At 32.7% G+C, this 15,349-nt stretch overlaps 1 protein-coding gene across 1 annotated transcript; it reads right to left on the bottom strand.

Moving 5' to 3' along the window:
* Positions 1 to 594: 594 nt before the first annotated feature.
* On the bottom strand, positions 595 to 1,883 carry LOC127864279 (uncharacterized). The gene is made up of 2 exons (XM_052403949.1): positions 1,825 to 1,883; positions 595 to 1,335 (listed from the first exon to the last, which is right to left on the bottom strand). Exon 2 carries the CDS (start codon positions 1,296 to 1,298, stop codon positions 960 to 962), a length of 339 nt encoding a protein of 112 aa, XP_052259909.1. The 5' UTR covers positions 1,299 to 1,335; positions 1,825 to 1,883; the 3' UTR covers positions 595 to 959.
* Positions 1,884 to 15,349: the final 13,466 nt, after the last annotated feature.

Raw genomic sequence — 15,349 nt, 5'->3', positions numbered from 1 at the left:
CTTACCTCAGAAGGACAGCATTTTTAAACTTCATTTCAATTTAGCACGACTATAGGAATATCCTCAGAACACTCGTACATTTCACCAACAAGCAAATACTATAGAATCATTGATATACGGCGGTATAAAACTCGTGGATGGAAAACTTACGAATTTGTGCACTCGTAAATTCATTGAACTGTGACCCCCCACCCATTCAAAACAAACAATAAAACCTAACAAGAACTAATTGTTCGTTGTGGTCTTCAATTTAAGAATCGGTTAACCCACGAAATTAATGAAAATTCATGACACGAAATAATCACGATGTCACAAGAGTAATCACGATGTAGAACGAGATATCACGATTTCACGCGAGTAATCACGATGTCGCATAAGTAATCACGGTGTCACACGAGTAATCACGATGTCACACGAGTAATCACGATGTCACAGAATAATGACGATTGTACAATCGTAACACTTCGTCCATCTCCTTATGCAATAAAAAGCCGGTTGGATCCAGAGTGGACGATTGTACTGAACCTATGCATCCTGCGTATGTGTAGGGCACTCGTTTAATAATAGTTCAAACTACAAAATCATAATGAACATTCTACATTAAATAGTAAGTGATCACAAATCATATACAGTATTCTTCTTGAAATATCCCCAAACAAACTAACGCACGCGAAGAACAACGTTTAAAGTGTTGTTAAACGAGCTTATGATAAAAACACAACAGACCGCGCTAGCAGGCGCCTACGTCTATAAATTGTGTCATGTCCGGTGCAACGGCCGCTTAACGCTGCCAAACTTTGTACATCATCTGCATCCTCTTCACACGTGTAGGAGTCGTAGATCGTCACGCAGTTCCCGTAACTGTCACTTAGAAGGAAATTTCCGCCGCCGGAAAGCCCAATGCAGCACAGCGGTGCGTTTGAGCAGTATTTTGTATCGCGCGCGGAGCAGGAGTCTCGTTAGAAGCCGCAGATCTGCCCAAGCTTGAAGCAGTTTTTGTTATGGAAGTCGCGCTCAGCAACAGCCGGTTCCGATTTTTGGCCTTGTGCTTGTGACCGTTCATTTTCCATGCCAACTCGTTCTGAATTCAGTTCCGCGTTCGCCCGACTTCCATTGCGCTGTTGTCTATTTTTCACGACGTCTCGGAGGTTGATCAACTTCTCGAGGGTTTCCACGAGACGTTTATTGGTGTCGCCACTGGCCATAATGTTCTCAATTATTCGATTCACTGCATTGAGAGCAATCGTATCTGGTCCACTGCCACCGCCGGAAATGGCGCCGGAGAAGGCTCTAGTCATACCGTCGGCATAAAGGGAACCTCCGTCTCGCAGCGAACTGGAAAACAAATTTCCAGGTTCCTTTGCTGATTCTTGTGTTTTTTTGAGTGAAATGGAAAAATGTGTTTGAATATGCGTATGTATATATTAGTAAAAAAATATTCATTTTAGCTCGATTGCATAGAAAGCATAAAGCTTAATTGAAACGCTCTCAAGTCCGCTTCCTGGGACTAGAACCAATATTTGGTGTCTATAGGGGAAATCTAAAGAAGGATCCCACAGTAGGGCTCGAACCCGTGACCTACCGATCACGAACAGTTACACATTATTCACTTCTCAACTGCGACCTGTATGCAAATATTTTTGTTTCGTGTTATAGTTTACACATATGTCTCATACACCGCGAATCCAAAACATCGCCTTAATGATATTTATTAAATTGCTAGGGCAAAATCGCACATTTTATGTTGAATAGCTTACCAAGGCAGTTTTACTTTAAAAAAATGATGATAATTAAAGACACGATTGAAAATGAAATATACTATACCTTGTCAGTGACTTCAGGAAAGATTTCACGCTTTCTTCGGAGTCTTTATTCGCAGACACGTGATCTTAAATGGAATCAATAATTAAACCTCGTTGTGTAACAGCTATTCTTAAAGCATGTGCGAAATGTCTCATGCAAGATCAGCCTGTGTAGTCCGCACAGTCTCATCAGACACGACACATAACATCATGACTGGATTTTCGTTTAGGAGAGAATTTTTTTAAACGAAAACTACGTAGAAACAAAACGTGTCGTCCCTGATTAACCTGCGCGGACAACACAAGCTTATTTTGGGCGACCCCCTTACGCAAATGCATTAAGCCCCGTTTTCCAAGAACGCAGCTCAATTTCTTTACACGCATAGGAAATATCAGGCAAATACTGTTGACTTCAAAACTCTATGCAATCTCATAAAATCATCTCATGTAATAATGCATTTTTATTTATTTATTGTTTAATCTTAAATGTACTAGTGTAACAAGTTGCTTTTGAGTTTCAGAACAAAAGTGTTAGTTGTTTATTGTGTGTTTAAAGTTCTTTAACTTGTTATTTAACTATTCAAATGATGTAATACAGCTTTGACAATAACTTTGACAAACTGCAAAATGATTTTTAGTAATAAAAAAACAAAATGGTAAAACTCTTCATGGGTAAAAAATAACTACCAGCTAACAAGTACACTACGCTTCAATGCAAATCAATCAATTAAATTATCAGTCTGTAAGAAGGTCCCTATGTACAGGCAAAACAGATTTGTGTACTTTCTATATGTTTGATGATGGCATACTGCATAAATCATTTTTTATAATTGACGGAATTTTAATATTGTCTACTAAATTGTTTAAAAAATAAATGCCTATGTCAATAAAAATAAAAACTTCATTAATAAGTAAATTAAAAACTTGTCTTCTAATTCACAAAAATAAATCTACATTCTCGACCCATCGGTATATTCGAAAGGTCTGCATACACTGTTTCAACTTGAAATAAATATCTTTTGAAATATCAATAAAACCTTACATCCTAAGAACATTCACGTTATTATCAACACAGAACACGTGCTCATTGGATTTAAAAACATGTTTGTTGCGTCTTGATACTCAAACATTTCTATTCAGTGTGATTAAAAACATATCTTTACTCAACATCTCTTTTGAACATTTTGTTTTTATTGTATGAACTCAATTTAAATCAAAATTCGCCCTAATATATATAACTTTATCGTGAGTGCTTGTTCACGCGCAAAAATAATAATCGTCTTTCTACCAATTTATTCTCATACATACGATGGCGAATGCGTAGACGTAGACGATTGTCTACACACAAATAAATTCAAATTATAACAATGTAATATTAAGCAATGTAAAATAATAGTACTTATTATTCTAACAACTCATTTAAATTACATTTACACAAAACATGCACGTTACATTTTTGAAAAGATTTAATCATTTCAAATCAACCTAAATGATGATGTTATTTCAGGAATTCAATACGAATATCTCACGTGTACGTTATTTTGAGGAAAGTATTCATCATAACTGACGTTTTGTTGTGGGCTAAATATTAAATTGCATCTCATATTAGCCGTTATGTATTTAATCACACAGAGTCAATTGGGGTATATTTGAGCCTCGTTCTGATTTTCCTCCTAAAAAAATGCATTAAACGGAAGCCTGCTCGTACTAACACAGGACGATACTGGAAGCACGTGCATTGTGTCCAGTTGTCCCAGTTTTGTATGTTTTATTTTAGTGTGTATTAAGAATCGGTTTACATAAAGCATCAGCTCGTAAACGCGCTAAACATAAACTTTGAACAAGAAAATGTTAACCGAACAAAATGCCAACAAACCGCATGGGAAATCGGACAATAAATAACGTTTTAGTATAGTTGTGTATTTGAAGCATACATTCTTTAGAGTGCTTCCATCATAATGCCGTTGCATGTAATCGGTATGTTGCGTATTCCGCACGTCCCCAACTATTAGAATTAGAATTGCGCCGTGCTGTGGGTAAACGGGATTTGATGCATGTGCGTAAAGTTTCGTTCTAGATAATCCCGCACAGGCTAATCACAGACCGACTGCACAGGCTAATCTGGGACGTCGCTTTTTTTTCCGTTTTTAGTACTTTATTCACTACATAATATATGCACATACCATCATTTTACACAGGGAAAAGTACATATATATATAAACATATGGAATACATGAAAAAAAAAAGGTGTGATGTTTTTAAATAATGAAGGACACAAACGAATACAAGTAGAAAAGCATATGAAGTAGATATATTAACATACTTATCTTCTTTTTTCCCTGAAATTTAAGAAAACAGAATTAAATCATAAAATTATTCCATTTCTGAGTATGTTTTTCAGTTTTACCCTTCCAGCTTGCGATAATCTCTTCGATTTTTATTTTGTATTTAAAATATTCCAAAAAACTTTGAAAAATTGGTGGACATTGTTGATATTTGCATTTAAATATAAAATATTTTCCTAGTAATACAATAAAATTGATACAGTTTGAGCAGTTCCTATTGTTGATAAAAGTATTACAAAGTGAAATACATTCATAAGACAATTTGAAATCAGTACAAATTCTAAGTTGGGATTTTATATATGTCTCAATGTTGTTCCAAAAAATATGAACATTAGGACAATTCCAAAACAAATGCATATTAGTTTCAACAGACATTAAACATAAATCACAGAGACTAGATTCTACAATGCCATATTTAAACAGATTTTCGTTGTTGGGAACAATGTTCATCATATATTTGTACTGGAACGTTCTTAAGGAGGAATCTATTGTGATTTGAATATAATTTGTAAATATTGATTCCCAATGTAACTGTTTATTAAAAAGCATTTCCCATTTGTGTTCTTGTTTGTTGTTTTTTATATGTGTATTCTCTATTAACAGTTCGTTTATAAATTTGCATATTTTTGTTGTCGGGGTGATTCTATTAATAAGGTAACTAGTTGGCACGTATGACCTTTCTTCATTGATAATTTTTTCTTTCCAGCATTTTGGTATACAACCAACTAACGTGTAGTATTTTAAACAAGAAATATCTTTAAAAAAAGATATACGGCGTTGATTGTGGTCGATGTTTATGAACGATCAAAAGTTATCTCTACGAGATAAAAAGTAGCGGATGCCTTTTTTCTGCGCAGTTCTTAGCTACATCATAAGCAAATCAATTACGGGGTGCTGCGCCAGATTTCGTGGCTTATTTTGCTTTATGTGATATTATTACTCAGATATCTATATTTACAGAATAGAAAAACACAAGAAACATGAAAATAAACGAGTGCATATAGGTCAGCCGGCAATACTCGAATCTTATTTAATTGCATAATTATAGTATAGTGAATTAGTGTGCTCATAAATAAACTGGTCTAAATGGATAAATATTTCTAATTAATTTTATCAAAATTGGTCCTTATCATGCAAATGTTGAAACCATATTAAAAATCGATGATTGACATACCACAATAATATCGCCGAATATCTTTATTTAGTATCTTTCTGATCAAAACAGACTTCAAGTGCACAAAGTTTACGAGACGGCGTTTATATAAAGATTTCTGCAACTGACCGCAAACTGACCTTGATAACTTGCGGATTGGAATGCAACTGCATTACAGTCACTACGTTATTGTCAGTAAGACCGGTGTAACACTTCGCAACCCCTTCTGCGAACTCCGGTGATGAACTGTATATAAACTCTGACTTTCACAAATGGCCGCGAATTGACCCGAAACCTCGCGAGTTGATATGCAATGCAAGTAAGTACTAAATATGACAACATAGCCTTTAGTATAAACGCTTTTGCGCTGGTAATTCTCTGAAAATAAAAGGTGAACGCACAAACTGTATTTATGTCGAAAATTGATTGTAAAACTGTTCTATCTATTGAGCCTTTTCATTAGAGATAAAATTGTTTCATGCAGTAAAACAGTGTTACAAAGACGCGGATATGTTTCCAATGTTCTGGTGTTATATTCAAATTAGCCAATGGAATAAATGAAGTGTATTCATTCGTACCTAGCCGCGGGAAATTTTATTTGAGTATTATTGGACACGTACAAAGGTCAAGTCAGGGTGAAAAGCTGGCTTAATACAGCTTACGCCGAAAAATCAGAACGGGGCAAATCATATAATTCTTGAAGTTCTGTGAAGGTATGAAAATGTTTGTTCCTGTAGTTAAAGATATGTTCTATTTGTGTAATACCTCGATCGAACCATGTTTTGTAAAACAATGCTTTATTCAATAGAAATATATTTGAATTTTTCCAGAGTATTTCTTTCCCTATGATTGTCTGTTTTTCTTTATAGTTCGCGCGGCACCATCCTTTTAAGCATTCAGTTAGAAATTTAGATTTCAATTCCAAAGAGTCTATATTTGATGATTTTAGGTTGCATTTAAAGATAAAGAGATTGCCATTATTTTCAAGCATGTCACTGTAAATTTTTGCCCATTTTGTTGTTGGTTGATATAACATCCTTTTCACCCAGCTTGATTTTAGCGCGTCTATAAAATTTTCGAGATCAATCATTTTGAGTCCTCCATTTTTTTAGTTTTGAACAATTTTGTTTCTCGCGATTTTATCTGGTTTATTATCCCACAAAAATGAAAACATTGAGTTCTTTATGTCTTTTATAATTTCATTGTCTGGATTATTTAAAACTGTTAAAGGATATATAAGTTTCGGAAAGGCGAATGTTTTTAAAACTGTAATTTTTCCCATTAAACTTATTTTCCATTTTTGCCATTTTGCGAGACAATTTTTTAACTCTTTAATCTTTGGTTTGATGTTATACTCGGTCATTTCGTCCGTGTTATTCAAAAATGTTATACCTAACGTTTTTGCACTTTCCGATGTCCATGAAAAATTGTGTTTTACAAAAAATAATGTTTGAAAATTTCATACGTCCTATGCGCAGAACAGTGCATTTATTTTTATTTAATCTTAGGCCTGATATTTTTGAAAAATTGTCAAGGGTTGCAATAAGGGTCTCAAATGATAATCTTGATCCATCCAGAAGGAAGCATGCGTCATCTGCGAAGAGCGTTTGTTTAATTTCTGTATTTTTCACTCTTATACCGGAAATATTCTCATTTGTATTTATTTCATTTGCCAATAATTCTATACAAATTATAAATATGTAGGGAGACAGCGGGCAGCCTTGTCTAACACCTTTTTGTATGTTAAAGTATTCAGAAAAGTAATTATTGTTTGTTATGCATGACTTAGCGTCTTTGTAAAACAAATTAATCCAATTTATAATTGCGGAGTTAAAACCAAATTTAGCTAAACTATTCCCCATGAAAGCATGATCCAGACTGTCGAATGCCTTATTAAAATCTGAGAAAAAAATTAGCCCATTTTCATTGTAAATATTCACTTTTTCAATAGCTTCTGACAGGCATCTTACATTTTCTCCTATATACCTTCCTTTCACAAAGCCAGTTTGCTCTGTGCCTATAATGGTTGGGAGGTGTTTTTTAATTCTATTTGCAATTGCTTTTGATGCTATTTTGTAATCACAGTTAAGTAGTGATATTGGTCTCCAATTATTTAATGTTAATAGATCTTTGTCTCCTTTTGGAAGTAAAGTTATGATACTTTGTTTTTGAATTTCTGTTAAATTGCCATTATCATAAGAATAATTTAGTGAATTTACTAGGTATTTCTTTATATCTCTCCAGAATATTTAATAGAAATCCGCAGTTATACCATCGGAACCCGGACTTTTGTTGTTTTTCATATCTTTTAAGGCTTCTGCACATTCGTTTTCTGTAAGATGCTCTATATTATCCGAATTATTTATTTTATTTACATTGTTGTTAAAAAAATTCGAATGGCTGCTCTCCTCGATATTATTATCTTTTTTATACAATTTTTGATAAAAATCTTTTATATGGTGTATGATTTTCTCAGGATTTTCTTCTATTTTGTTTTCGTCAATTTTAATTTGTTTTATCGTTTTCTTTTCAGAATGATATTTTTCCAAATTAGCGAAATATTTTTTATTTTTTTCGGCTCCCTCAATCCATTCAGCTTTACTCCTTAACATATAACCTTTTATTTTTTAGTATTATTAAATTCATGTAATAATTGTTTTGCATTATTTAATTGTTCTAAAAGTAAATTATCGTTTGAATTTGTTAATAACTTATTTTCAATGTTTATAATATGTTGAAGTAGCTCATTTTCTCGTTTATTTTTAATTTTATTTTTATGGCTTGAATATTTGATGGTTTCATCCCTTATTCTTCCTTTAATCAATTCCCATAAGGTGTTCGGGTTAGCTTCTTGATTAAACTCAACAACTAAATTTATTTCATTTTTAATTTTTGACTGATATTCAGTGTCTAGTTATAACGAATTGTTTAATTTAAAATACCCGGGACCTCTTTCTTGCTTGTTGGTATTAAATATCATTTTAACAATAGAATGATCGGAGCGATAACCTGGGTGTATTTGGCAGTCCGACACGGCATTTAAAATGTTGTTTGAGATTAAGAAATAATCTAGTCTGCAAAAAATTGGTGGGTGCGTGTTGGAATGCCATGTATAAACCTTTGCAGTTGGGTTTTTTGTTCTGAATATATCACTGAGATCGTAATTTTCTATGATATTATTTATTTTATTTGATGTTTTATGGTAAGAATTGTCCCTTCCATTTAATTTGTCGAAGCTATAGTCTAAAACGGCATTAAAGTCACCTCCAATTATTAATGTTTCGTCTTCGTAGTCTTTAATAGTATTCTCTAATGTGTTATAGAAATTGACGTCATCATTATTTGGTGCATATAGATTAATCAAAATTACGTTGCTATCTTATATATGTAGTTTTATAAGTTGCATTCTTCCAACTATGATTTCTTTATATTCAATAATGTCACAATTGCATGATTTATTAATAAGAATTCCTACGACATTGCTATTGGAGCTACCGCCACTTAAAAAATATTGCCCTGTCCAAGAAGCTCCCCAATTTGTATTATCATTCTGAGCATTATAGTGAATTTCTTGTAATAAAACAACAGAAAATGCCTTTTGATTTAGCCAGCTTAATACTTCATCACGCTTATTCTTAGTCCCTAAACCCTTGACATTAAATGTAACAATTTGTATATTAAGTATAATATATTTGATTTATCGCATTGCACTGAGTTCTGCTTAGAATATGTCTTCTTATATGTTTTGACTGCTTTAAAATATGTAACGTTATATTGTATTGTATGTTTGTGTCATGTGAAGTTTTAATACGAAGTTTTCTTATTTTTTTATTTATCTTTTTAATTTGGAGTTGGAAATACTTGTGTTCTGCTATATGATGCATGTTTAACGTTTATTACCTTTTAATTTTCGATATCTTTTGCGTTTTGTGCATGAAAGCGGGTGTGTGAATGCGTGTGTGTGCGTGTTTATGCGACGTGTGTGTGGCGTGTGTGCATGTGTGTTGGGCAGATCGCATCAAAATAATATTGTACGTCTTACAGATGGTTTCAATTTTACAGCATAAACAATTTTACAAAATACATCGTAACTAAGCTGTGCGCTTTGTAGAACTATCTAACATGTAAATACAATTTTGTAACATACATACTTTTGCAACATACATCTTAATTGAGCTTTCCACTATAGAGATTCCCCGTTGCCTTGAAAGGTATTTAATATGGTATTTATCATGGCAAATGACGAATAAGTATTTTATCGCAAATAGCGAGGCTGTGGTACAAAATAACATATTATGAACAAAAACAAAACAAACTATTAAAGCACATTTGTTCCATAAAACCTTGCGCAGTTATACAAAATACATGTGTTCGTATATAGTAAGTATGGTAGTGGGTACAACCACGTATCTTGTTTGCAGTTACAGTCCACGGGCTCGCTATTTACATTTGAAGAAGGAAAGTAGTTCAACTAATAAATTTATTCGTAAGTATTGGAATTTCATTTCGTTATCTAGGTATAATGAACTTTGGCAGGCAGTCAGTAATCTCATGTTGTAATATACATGAACAGCTTTATAAAAGATTAACAAGCATATGTATGTACAAGAAACAAACAGCAGTTTGGTAATATACACACACAAAACGATTATGCAAAAAGATTCACAAGCATATGCATGTACAGTAACGACACACAGTAGTTTTAGTAATATGCATGAAAGACATCTATACAACAAGATTAACACACCTATGTCCGTACAAAAACACCCAGCAGTTTAACAATAAACTATCATTACATGTGTAGCAATTGCAAGACGTTTATATATAATACATTTGTTTAATTTTATTTGTACGTAAAAAATGCCAATTTTCCAACGAAAAATGTTAAAGATGATTTTTTTTATTTAATACACTATTATAGTAGTAAACAGTTTTACTTTAATATCTTTCGCGACTAGGGTATACTACTAAATGTATTTGCAAGTTAGCAATATCTAATAAATACGACGACAGCCCGTGTGTAGAAGCTTAAATTGTCGAAAGCAAAAGTATCAAGCTTCTCATTAGGCTTTCGGTACGTTTAAAACACATTATGGAGTCATATTACTCCATTGTTGTTTTAATTGAGTCTTTTGTTTAAATTATTATTTTACTTATAAATTTATTTTCAACAAGTTTTTTGATGATTTCATGTTATGCAATATCTTATAAATTCCACTACAGCCCGTGTGTAGAGGCTTAAATTGTCGAAAGCAAAAGTATCAAGCTTCTCACTAGGCTTTTGATAATTTTAAAACATATTATGGAGTCATACTACTTCACTATTGTTTTAATAGAGCATTTTTGTATAAATTATTTTTTTACTTTTACATATGTTTTAAAACTTATTTTTGACATTCATACAATAAACATTGAAGTGTTTTTAATGTAATAATATTTCAATAGATATTTAAGTAGCGCACGGATTAATTTAATCCGCTTTACAATTTCTTGCTTATTGTGTGGTTAGTCCAAGCACAATAACGGTTTACATTTTATACAGATCGGTATTTATTTGTGATTGGTAAAGAATGTTGCACGAGCATTTTGTGAATGTATAACGCACATGGCTTTTCACGAGCAAACACTATATTTGTGTATGTAAACTGTTCAAAAAAGGAGTATAATCCTTTTTCTTACTGTCTGCGGTTTGGCCATGGCAAGTCTAGCCATTCCTGGTATTCGTCCTGTTTCACAGTGCGTACATGTCCCATTTGGTCCCGGTATTTGATTATCCCATTGCTGGTCCAGGCGTCTTTCACCTCGTCCATCATTTTCTTTTTGACACACATTAAGACTTGCAGATTTATTTTCGTCAGGTCTTCGTTCACGTAAACGTTCGAATTTTTCAGCAGTTTTCTGTTTCGTATGATTTTGTCTTTTGTAAATCTGGAGACAAACTTAACAATGATGTCGCGATTTTTGCTTTCTCTTTTTTGGTATTCTATATACGATATCAAAGTCATTCATTGAGATCTCTGCTATTTTTTTCTCTTTGAAAATTTTTATTACTTTTGTCGCTGTTTCTGTTGCTGGTTCATTTGGGTCTGGATCTGGTATTCCTTTGATCTTTATATTGTTGCATCTGCTATATTGTTCAGCATCATTTTCACCCTGTTTTCTCATTTCTTCTTCTCTTATTGCTTTCCGAACAATTAAGTCGCTTTCCTGTTTTATGTCTGTTATGCTCTTTTCCAATGTTTCTATTCGAGTTCTAAGCTTGTCATTTTCCATATCTCTTTCGAAAAGTTTACCTTCTAAAACTTCTATTCTGTTTACCATTGACTTTAAAAGCTCTTCTTTCATTTCTAATAAGAGGTCTTTGATTGTTTCTCTAATTGTACCGTCCCCTTTTTTAATTGTACCTTCTAGCCTGCTATCCATTTTCTTCATCGCGGATTCTACTCGTTCAAGTTTGCTATTCATTTGTTTCATCTGTTTTATGACTTCAGTCAGTTCATCATCAACTACTTTTGGTTCCATATCGATTTCATTAATCGGATCATCGTTGTTCTTTGAGTTTGATTTCTTCTTCTGTTGTTTTCTATTGCTTTTATTGGGCGTCGCTTGTTCTGACATGCTGTTTTCTAGTTCACTTGTACTTGACAGTGCTTCGCTTCTTTTTCTTATTTTACTTTCTTTTTCGCTGTCTTGTTCTTGTTTACCCTTTGTTATCGTCTTTGAAATATTCCTGTCACTATTCATGTTTGTTGCCTTATTGTTTTTGCACAGTATAGTTTTTGACATACACGTCGAGGAATGTATTTATTAAACGCAGTTTTCTCTACTAATTCTATGTTTTATATCAAGCATCATCTATTATAAAGTCACAGCATACCTTTTAGTCATAAAGTATTTCCAACACCCACTTTATTTTATCACTTTATTTCATTTTTTTTATTTTTTTTTCCAGTGAAAAAGTATTCCGACCTTCACCATAGGGTTACACACCACCAACGCACTTGAATCAAGACCAGTTTTTCCAGAGCGAGGCAAGATTCAACATACACCGATTTCATGATGAATAGCAGGTATCACCGAACGTGAGTTTCAACGATGTAAATACACGACAAATGTGGCGTAATAAAACCTACCCAGAAAAAAGAACAGACGGTTCGCAATTTTGCAGTCACCATTTAATTAAACATACCTATACATGTTTTATATTAAAGATGCCTTTTCACGTTTTGGTAATGTGATAAATACAAAAAAATGGTTTCAGATAAGCAAATGTTCGTTGTAGTTATGATATTTGTGAGGAAACGGTAATACTGAACATTTAACAGGCTCTAAAAATCCAATATTTGCATCTTTTGACGATTTACAAACCTGAAAATAATAAAGCGTTGCAACGCGAAACGATTTACTAATTTGGATAGTTCTGCTGTTGTCGTTATATTGTATGAAACTACGAGGATTGCTATATGAAGTATAAAATACATCATTCATTTTATGAGCACGGATGATTGAGTGGTCTAAGCCTTAGACTTTTACTCCTGGTGTCAGGTGGTTCGAGCCCTGTTGAGGGTTACTTTTTTCTTTTTCTTTTTTAAAATTTATTCTTGTTTTTTATTGCAGCTTTTTAGATCCAATGTTTATATTGATCAATATAAAGCATTTAATGATGAACTTTAATACATGTCAAAATCTGTGAAAAGATCCCTTTAAATCTCATTTCAGTTGAGACCGACTCAACTTGCCGTCTCGACTTAAATATTATTACTTGTTAAAGATGTAAGCAACGTTCTTCAAAAGAAGGTTAATTTATAACCTTTTGCGGGAAATCGTCTACCAATCTAACAATCAAATAAACAGTTTCCAGATGAAAAGGTAACATTCTCTTACTTTCTAATTGATAAAACTACTAGTGGATTGATTCGGTACACAAATACGCGTTCAATTGACTGACGGCTTCGTTTACGTTTAATTTATGTTTGAGGTTATTTTACACTAAATCTAATGCCAATGCTGCCATAGAGACCCATATAGTTGCAATAATTCAACTATCAGCTTTAATATGATTATAGGTGCTACCTAATTTACGGGCAAAAGCTTTTTAAGTTTTTTTGATAACCATGTATTTTTAATAAATATAATATGGACATGATTGTGTTCAAAATATTATAATTGTTGCAATAATTAAGAAATGCATCCAAAACAAAACAAAAATCAATCTTAAAACGTGTTACATGTTCCTTGCTTAAAGATCTAGCATCTTATATATTTTTTGTTTTCTAGTCGCAGGAATTTAAAGCTGGTTCGGTGGCTGTGGTATAGTGGATGGGGTGTCTGCTAACTGGCTTAATCACTAGGAGGTCTCTGTATTGATCCCTTAAGTGGGAGCTTCTTTAGATAACCCTGAAGACATACTATGGCGTGCCATTTGGGTTGAAAGTCAAGAAGACCTACAAGGTAAAAAGAGAAATGTACGTCGAAGTACAATAATTGTATGTCGACATCCAAATATAAAATACACTTCAAAGTACAACATGTATATATTTGTACATCGAAGTACAATTTGTACTTCGACATACATGTTTGTACTTCGTTTTACAAATTTTCTGAACAGCCAATCAAAACACTTGTCTCTTGAGCCGCTTTTCCTTCAGATTTATTCATAATAAATGTTTTAAATCTATTTTTTAATTGAGGACAAAATGAATAAAAATATCAGAATGGCAAAAAAAAACCACATAGAAGTTTCAAGTATTTAATGCATTGAAATAGATTATATACAAATTTGAAGAAGATTCAATTGTTACCTTTTTTAAAATTAAAATTATTCAGCATATTGTGAGTATTTATTGATCATGCGGGGCGGAGTATCACGACCGTCCAGCGCATTACTGTGTAGGAAATTCCCAACAGTAACCAAACAGTTACCAAACGATAACGGGATAAATAATGTATAATAACCTCCGCGGTTGGTCATATTTTGTGATAACCATAATTTTCATAAGTCAGAGGTTAATTCCGCCACACCAGGTCAATAAATACGCACAATATCTATGAGTAAGCGGTCGATAGTCGCTTAATTTGGTATAAATTATAATAATAATAATGTTTAATAAATAAACACAATATCTATGAGTAAGCGGTCGATAGTCGCATAATTTGATATAAATAATAATAATAATAATAATGTTCAATGTCAAATATCTCTAAAAACAACAGATGTAAGATGTCTTCTGATTGGCTAACCTTCAAGGGTCGGTGAAAATTGTACATCGAAGTACATTTCTCGTTCTACCTAGTAGGTCTTGTAGACTTTTGATGTCATGGTATGTCATATAGACCTGGTCCTACCCAGGAAACAGTTTGTTTCAGCAAATGTCTCAAATCAACTTAACAGCTAGCTAAAGCAGTTTCATTTAGCATTCAGTACACTGATTTAACATAATAAAAATCATGTGATGTGTCAAATCAATTTTGATTGACAAATTTGAAAGTTTTGTAACAGCATAACAACATACTTGTTTTGCAATTAAAATATTTAATAAATACAGGAGGTATCTTGCAGGTTTCTAATTTTCTTTCACAAACTATTGTTGAATAGTTTAAATTTTGTCGCCACTAAAAAGCTAGCCATTTTGTAGCAATTCTTAAATCACAGTCTAAACTGCATACACTTAGCACTATAGTTACAATTTGAATGCAAATATTAGAATGCATCATGTTATATCATCCATATTTTTTTATTTAAACATTCAAATATCACATAACACAGTACATACTACATAAAAAGGTATGTGGTATTGTGTGGAGATACAAAACACTTCACATCATTTATTTGCACATAAAATAATAGTTACAAAATAAGTACATGTAATACTAAAACACTGTCATCAACCTACATTTCAAGAATATTTACGTATATGAAATTACAAAGTGATGTTATTTTATTACCTTTTACAAAATTAACAATGCTGGTTTTGTACTAGCCATAAAACATTTATCGTGGATTAACAAGTAACAACCAATTTATTAATTACACAATAGAATAGAAATCA

The sequence above is a fragment of the Dreissena polymorpha genome, chromosome 1, assembly GCF_020536995.1.
Source record: "Dreissena polymorpha isolate Duluth1 chromosome 1, UMN_Dpol_1.0, whole genome shotgun sequence".
Taxonomy (NCBI): domain Eukaryota; kingdom Metazoa; phylum Mollusca; class Bivalvia; order Myida; family Dreissenidae; genus Dreissena; species Dreissena polymorpha.
The sequence above is the reverse complement of the archived record's forward strand: the minus strand, read 5'-3'. Positions and strand labels throughout refer to the sequence as shown.